This window comes from Echiichthys vipera (genome assembly GCF_963691815.1).
Source record: "Echiichthys vipera genome assembly, chromosome: 6".
Lineage (NCBI taxonomy): Eukaryota > Metazoa > Chordata > Actinopteri > Perciformes > Trachinidae > Echiichthys > Echiichthys vipera.
Genome location: NC_139831.1, coordinates 23,928,162 through 23,936,275, shown reverse-complemented (window position 1 = coordinate 23,936,275; position 8,114 = coordinate 23,928,162). Strand labels below are relative to the sequence as shown.

The 8,114-nt window shown below is 38.5% G+C and overlaps 1 protein-coding gene across 1 annotated transcript; it reads left to right on the top strand.

Moving 5' to 3' along the window:
* Positions 1–5,594: 5,594 nt before the first annotated feature.
* Positions 5,595–8,033, top strand: LOC310948626 (DNA damage-inducible transcript 4-like protein). Its single transcript, XM_083915821.1, has 2 exons — positions 5,595–5,818; positions 7,274–8,033. The coding sequence occupies exons 1-2, from the start codon at positions 5,662–5,664 to the stop codon at positions 7,717–7,719; spliced, it is 603 nt and encodes a 200-aa protein (XP_083771947.1). The 5' UTR covers positions 5,595–5,661; the 3' UTR covers positions 7,720–8,033.
* Positions 8,034–8,114: the final 81 nt, after the last annotated feature.

Sequence of the window (8,114 nt, the reverse complement as noted above, 5' to 3'; positions counted from 1 at the left end):
TGACAGATTAGTGATTTCAAAAAATGTGGCACACAACTTCTTAAACGATTCATCTAGAGACTCAGTAGGAGTAACATCTGCCTGTGTCTGAAGTCATAGATATGAAATAAATACAAACATTTGCTTATAAGAAGAGTTGCGTTTTTCTTTTCTATAATTAGGGTTTTGTGAGTAACAGTTGCCAGAGACTCTGTGGAGCTGCCTGACCAGTGAAAGGAGGGGCATATACAACGTATTATTGTCATTTAGATCCCCATCAACCGTGGCTCTGGGTGTTACACTGATGAATAGATAAGTCCACAGCATTGGGATTCACATCTAGGACAGATTGTACAGAAGAAGCTGTTCATCATCCTCCTTCCTTTTTTAGAGAACAGGACATAATCTTCTGCCAACACCCAGTTAATATGTAGTGAACTGAGTACAGAGTAGAGTGCAGGTGTCCTCTGGTGCTGTTGGTGCCACCAGTTGGTTCATTCAATAGTCTCCTGTGACATCATCTGGCTATTAAATGCTCTCCTCGGTTCACTTTTACATTTAACCCTAGTGATCTTTGAAAGGGATATGGAGAGAGAAATGTTTGAAATGCAAACGTTCTGTCCACAATAAATGCTTTAATTCATACCACACGATCTGTAAAGGTAATGAGTGAGTTGAAACAACAGAGAGAAGGGAGGAACAGAGAGATGTATGCGTGTTTTATGAGTTCACAGTCACCTGACACCTGACACCGCGCATGTTTATCTGTGTCTCACATGTGCACACACACCTCCTGAAGGCAGCACTGCAGCTGAAACCACCGCTTGTTACAACCGGTTGAGATTGCATCAGATATGTTTACAGCCCGTCTGTCTCCTCCACAAATGTAGCACTGTTTTAACCTCAGCCTGTGCCTGAAGTAGCCTTGACCGCTCTCGGCATTACATTTTGTTTTTTTTCCCACTACTTTCCTCAAATCTTTGTTCTTTCTTGAACAATAGTCAATACTTATATACCTTCCCAAGTGTCTACAAATCCTTCAAATGTAGCTAATAATCTGACAAGGAGGACTGTTCATCTTTGGTAGAACTGCTGAGGACTCAAATGATGAAGATGTGATTGTAGACTTTGTTTTAAGGGTGTCAGGTCAAAAATGTGCTACGGTACATGGGAATTCAATAGATATTCAATACCAGTTCATTTGTCCGGTTCCAGTCTACAGAAGCAAGAAACATGGTTTTGCTTTCCGAAACAGCTAATTTCAAGCAGCTTTGACACCTTCCTTTAACACCATTCGTCACTCAATATGGGCCTGAAGGAAGCCTGTGGAGAGGACTACCTACTTTCATTTGGATACATTCATAAGACAGCACACAACAGTGCACAATGCATCGTGGCACCCTAATTAGCAGATGTTAGCATGCTAATATGCTACATATACCTGCTTAGCATCAGCCTTACAGAGCCTCTATGAGAAATAAAGTTTTAGTTTAGAAAAGGACAGCGACACCGAGTATACATCAAGCATCCATACCAGCATTAAATCAATAGGTTCATAAAAAATATTTTGACAGTAAGTAAAACAGAACATTGTGGTTTCCTAAGAGTGAAATGCGATTTATATTTCCTTTCTTTTAAGTGTCATTGCTAATCATCTTGATTAATTAACTATATGTCAGGGGGAAAAAAATGATTTGAAGACATATCGGACTTATCAAACTTATAATAATGCTTATTTTTAAATACCTGTTGTTAAGTTATACGATGAGCAGCTCAACACACAGAACAGTTTACAAGTACTAATGCTTTACAAAAAAAACATTTGAAGCAAAACAATTTATCCATCAATAGGAAAAAAAGCTTATGTGCAACTATGAAATCATTACGTTTAGCCCTACAACAAATGGTGGACTATAGTGTAAACTGAGTAAGGCTCTTGTAGTAGCAAGCAGCACGAGTTTGTCAGTCAGTAAGCTTTTTATTTTATTTATTTTTATGACTCTCATGCCTTTATTTGACAGTACAGCTGAAGGAATATATAGATATACTCGTACCACGTGAGCTGGACAGATACGGGTTTTTAAAGAACAACAACACTGAGTTTTAGTCGTGGCCACGGTCAACAGGTCTGACCTGTTCTCCACCAAAAACACTACATAACCACACAGCTGACATCAGGCGATGCACTGGTGTTTATGGATGGATAACACTGGCTATTATTGTGAACTTGTTTACGTAACAGTGACTCGTTGTTCTCTTTGTTAACCATGACTTCATAAAACATTGAACTGGTGACCACCATCACTTGCAATAAATGTTTGAGTGAAGCTGGAAAAATACTAATTTATAAAACATTAAAGTAACCTTTCATTTGGAACTAACGAATGCGAAGAGGACAGAGTTGTTGCATTGTTAAATCTAAATAACAGCAGACTTGTGTTTTACTGTCTTACACGCCCAGAGAGAAAGACACATACATACCCACAGGCATTATATGTTAAATATACTGTCAGCAGCACACTGTTGTTCCCCTGCCACTCCACACAAAGAAACTTCCTCCTTCGTGGTTGAGTTTTTCTGACGACAGCATCTGAACGTGATTGGTTATCAGCTGTGATGTCATAGCAGGGAGATTTCCCAAGAAGCTGAGTCAGGCGTGAGATGTTGTAAGTGACAGGCGTGTAGGTCACACTCTTCCTCAATGTTAATCTAAAGCACAAAGAGTTAATGATATGTATTAAACTGCATCAGCAAATTTCAATTAAACTACATATAATGCACTTTCACTCTTTAAAGTTAAGAGTTTAGTTAATGATCCAATTTTTAAATACATTTTTAAACTGATTAGGAGTCAGTGAAATTAAGCTTAAACCCGTGTGATAGTTAAAATCTATGATTTATTTTTTTAAAACTCAGTAATACGATAAAAAAACTACAGTATTTGTCATTAAAAAACACCTGTTGATCTAATTTGGGTGAATATTTTGTGCATGAAGCTTAAACCAGGTGTGTGTTTGTCGGACCATGTTACTCACCTGTGAGTAAGGCAGGGCTCATGCCACCGCGTCTAGACCTGACGTGCTCTCTCACACACACACACACACACACACACACGCACACACGCACACGCACACGCACACGCACACGCACACGCACACGCACACGCACACACACACACACACACACACACTGCTAAATGGTGTATAGACTAATTAATGCATCTTTTTAAGAGCCAACCAGGAAGAAGAAATCACTGGCAAAGTCTGATGTAATACAGGCTTTTGTTTCACTGGAATACTGAAAAATTCCATGACAAAGTGCTGCTACGGATATATTAACACTGTTGTATTGGATGTCAACATAATTATTGTAAAATCATATAATTGCTTTGTTTATGTCCTCAACTGTTCTTTTAAAGTACGTTTGCGTGTTGTTAAGAACAGACTGAAGCCAAGAGTCAAGAACTTACCTGATGAATGAACGCATGAAATTAGCACTTTTATATCGCACAGCAACTGAGGAAACATTCACATGATTCCTGCGCGGTTGTCAGGGGAGTTTAGTTTTGTCTTTGGAAGGATTGTAAGAGAAGCTCTCCCTCGTGTTACAATCAGACTTTTGTCAGATAAAAAAAATCAGGTGGGGCTCTTCTGACTGTCTGGGCTGAAGATTAAAAGAGGTCACAACTTTTCCATGAATGCCCTGGGAAGTGGACAACACCCTCTCAGAGGAGCTCAACACCATCATGTAGAAGAAAAATCACCTGGAGGCAAATCCTACCACTGTAACAGACATCTGCAAGTGTTGATTTGTTCATGCCTTACTCGACATATTCAACTGTTGTGTTTCGATATAACACTCAGATATCATTTCTGCTAGTTGAGCTTAATTTGAAAAAAAAAAATCTACCTATACTGACATGAGTTCATAAAAAAAAAACATGAAGTATTATTTTTGTATTTTGTGTTTCCCTTTATATTTTCATACAGCACATGCGGATGAAGATGAGACATACACAATATGCATGGCTGGTAGATCATAATTATTATTATTATTATTATTAAATTAGCGATAGCAGTAGCTTGTGGTAGATCGTTTCCCCCTCTGAAAGGCTGTTGTGGTTATAGACTTTTCTACGCCTACAGCAAATCAGTTCTCAACAGTGATGGAAGAGATCCTTAACTTAAGTAACCAGCGCTACACAAATACTCTGTAACAAGTACATGTCCTGCATCAACACAGTCTCACACCCAACGTTGGTTGTGAGACTGTGTTGACCATGGACACATGCAAAAAGAGGCACACGTCCTGCCTACGATCAAACCCGACACAGGAGGCTTTCAACTCATTTAAGGAGCGCCCTGAGCTTCAAATATGGACGTTTTAGGAGCGCCCTGAGCTTCAAATATGGACGTTTTAGGAGCGCCCTGAGCTTCAAATAGCGACGTTTAAGGAGCGCGCATTGGAATGAGTTGAAAGCCCTCTGTGTCTGGTTTGTACGTTTAAGGAGACCTTTTTAGTCAGTAACGCCAAAAGGCCCCTGACCAATCGTCAGTTTTTGATGCGTTGGGTGTGAGACTGTGTTGCCTGCATCACATATCTTACATGTGAAAGTGAAAATACAGACAATGTATCAGTAATATTAACTGAAAGTATCAAAGGGCAAAAAAAAACAAACACCTAATGCAGAAAAAAATGCCCCTATGAGTGTTATAGTATTTTACATTAGGCTGTTATGTTATCGGATCATTAAACAGTACTTTAATGTTTATTTATATGTTTATTTAAAAGGGGACAGTGCAATTTCATAAGACACATGAAATTGAAGGAGCTCATTTAAGCTTAGTTAACATCATTTATGGGTCTGTCGTTTTTAAATCACTGTATATATATTATTAACAGAACTAAGTTTATGTTAGTCATTGAGGAAATATTGATTTACTTGAAAGAAGAGCTCAATTTAACCAAAGGGGAATAATAATGTCTTATTCATTTATAAATGGGGCTTGCAATTCATTGGAAATATGAATTAGCTTATACCAAATAAATGACATAGCTCTTTAAATTAAACTTCTTGGATATGATGAATAACACAGCACCATGAATAACACAGCACCATGTTTTATCAGCTAATTACAGATAAGTATTTTTATGGGTGTGGAGTTGTTTTATTTCAATATTTTAAATGTCGGCTAAATGAAGTCAATTGGAAGTAGCTCAGAGCTGTACATAGGCTAAATGTCCTCTTTATTAGCCTGCATGCTATTACCAATGTTAGCTAGTGGTTAGTTGTTGAAGAATAACTAATGTAACTACAAAGTATTTGTGAGCTAGAGTCGGTGTAGCTGGGTAATGTGTCAAATAACATGAAATAAACATATAGACATAGAGTAGCATTACTACAGCAACACTACTCATATTATTTGACATGAGTTGTGCGTTGTTACTGCTCCTCTGGAGGTGCAATGCCCGGACATGTTGCGTGAGACATACATCGGGAAGTTTCTCGATGGGACCGGTTGGTCCCGCCCACCCGAGCTCAGCTGACGCAACCGAGAGGAGCTCCGGTATAAAGGCTCCGCTCCCCGCCGCCGGCCGCTCAGCTCGCCCCAGCTAATACATGGAGAAGACACAGACCAGACGTTCGGAGGAGAAACCGGAGCTTCACGCACAGGAATCGGGATGGTCTATACCGCGGCTCTGCCAGTGTTGTCGGAAGAAAGCAGCGTCGTAGAGATGATAGGAAGGTATTTCCTCCAGTTCACTTCCCCGGGCACACAGGGCAGCTCAGCCCGGCGGGGCAGCGTCGAGAGCTGCGACGAGAGGGACAGCTCACCTGGTAAGTTGTTTCATCGCGTTCAAAGTGTAGTACAAGAGGCTTCACAACTATATAAAGGAAAGAAAATGTTTAATAAACGTGTACGTAGCTTTGTTAATGAAAAACTACTACTAAAAACTAAAACATGTAGCTTTGTTAATGAAAAACTACTACCAAAAACTTCAACATGTAGTTTTGTTAATGAAAAACTACTACTAAAAACTAAAACATGTAGCTTTGTTAATGAAAAACTACTACTAAAAACTAAAACATGTAGCTTTGTTAATGAAAAACTACTACTAAAAACTAAAACATGTAGCTTTGTTAATGAAAAACTACTACTAAAAACTAAAACATGTAGTTTTGTTAATAAAAACTACTACTAAAAACTAAAACATGTAGCTTTGTTAATAAAAACTACTACTAAAAACTAAAACATGTAGTTTTGTTAATAAAAACTACTACTAAAAACTAAAACATGTAGTTTTGTTAATAAAAACTACCACTAAAAACTAAAACATGTAGCTTTGTTAATGAAAAACTACTACTAAAAACTAAAACATGTAGTTTTGTTAATAAAAACTACTACTAAAAACTTAAACATGTAGTTTTGTTAATAAAAACTACTACTAAAAACTTCAACATGTAGTTTTGTTAATAAAAACTACTACTAAAAACTAAAACATGTAGTTTTGTTAATAAAAACTACTACTAAAAACTAAAACATGTAGTTTTGTTAATGAAAACTACTACTAAAAACTTCAACATGTAGTTTTGTTAATAAAAACTACTACTAAAAACTAAAACATGTAGTTTTGTTAATAAAAACTACTACTAAAAACTTTAACATGTAGTTTTGTTAATAAAAACTACTACTAAAAACTTTAACATGTAGTTTTGTTAATAAAAACTACTACTAAAAACTTCAACATGTAGTTTTATTAATGAAAAACTACTAAAAACTTCAACATGTAGTTTTTTTTAATGAAAAAGCTAAAAGCTAAAACATGTAGTTTTGTTAATGAAAAACTAAAAACTTCAACATGTAGTTTTTTTTAATGAAAAGCTAAAAGTAGTCAATTAAAACAGTCGTAATTCCTACATTTTAATCAGCCCTACAGTGCGCCAACGTTAAAGTGGCCATAACAGTAGAATAAGAACTATATAATCTGGCGGAAGGAGAAATGAATAAGCAGATGTTTGTGATGTAACATGTGCAGGTCTTGGATCAGCTGATGGCGCTGAGCTGTTGACACTGGTTCTCCCCAGCTGCTGATGCCAAGCCTTTATTCTGATGACTGCTGTATTTGAGTGCACTATTATTGCAAGACCTTTAACGCATGAGAAAAGACTGTATATTTCTGATTAACTGGAATTGCATTTGGCTGCTGAACATTAAACTCAACATCAGCACAAACATGTTGTGACTGGGACATAAAGCCACACATTCTAACGACACTGCTCTCTGTCCTACAGCCACCCAAGTGGACGCTGGTTTAGAGCATGAGGAGCGGCTCCTGCAGCAGGATGTGACCCGGCAGATAGAGCTCTGTCTGACAGAGGCCAAAGCTTCCACCCTCCATTGCCAGATGTTGCTGCTGCCTCGCCAGATGACCTCCAGGGTCGGCCAGGACGTGGTGCGCTCCTCCGCCGACGAGCCCTGCGGTCTCAAGGGTGCTTCCATCACAGTCTATGTGGAGGGCAAAGACGGCCTGAAGTTTGCAGGGAGCATCATCTTGGACCCAAGTGTCACCCCGACATTTGAACTGTCTGTCATCTTTAAGGCAGAGAAGGACGGCGGCTGGCCGCCGCTCAAGCACATCTTTGATACCAACAAAGTGTTGAAGCTGAGACCAGAGTACCGGCTGGTGAAGAGGAAGCTCTACTCCTCAGCCAGCCCTGTCATACATGACTTCTACTAGGGAGTTAGTATAAACCCCTGTTTCACTGTTAACCTCTTTTTTTGTATGCGAGTGTTAATCTTAAATGTCAGGCCACATGTGAAAGTTTTGGCCTGGACTGCACTGGAAACTGGGTTGTTCTTTATTCATGTATGTTACTTAGAGCAGGAGGTCTACTTGCTGGTTCTCAACATGATCTCAGCAGTTTGCACAGAATGGTTGAATGTTAGGTGTCCACTGTAAACCTCCTTCCAGAAGTGGGCGGGTCTCACTTCCAATATGCGCTGTACTTTTTTGTTTTTTATGCAATTGTAAAATAAATGTTTACACTACTATTTCATTCTTCCCGTGCTTAATTTATTAGATTATACTTTAGACACGTGCACTGTAAAACATCCCTAGATGTCTCAACATGT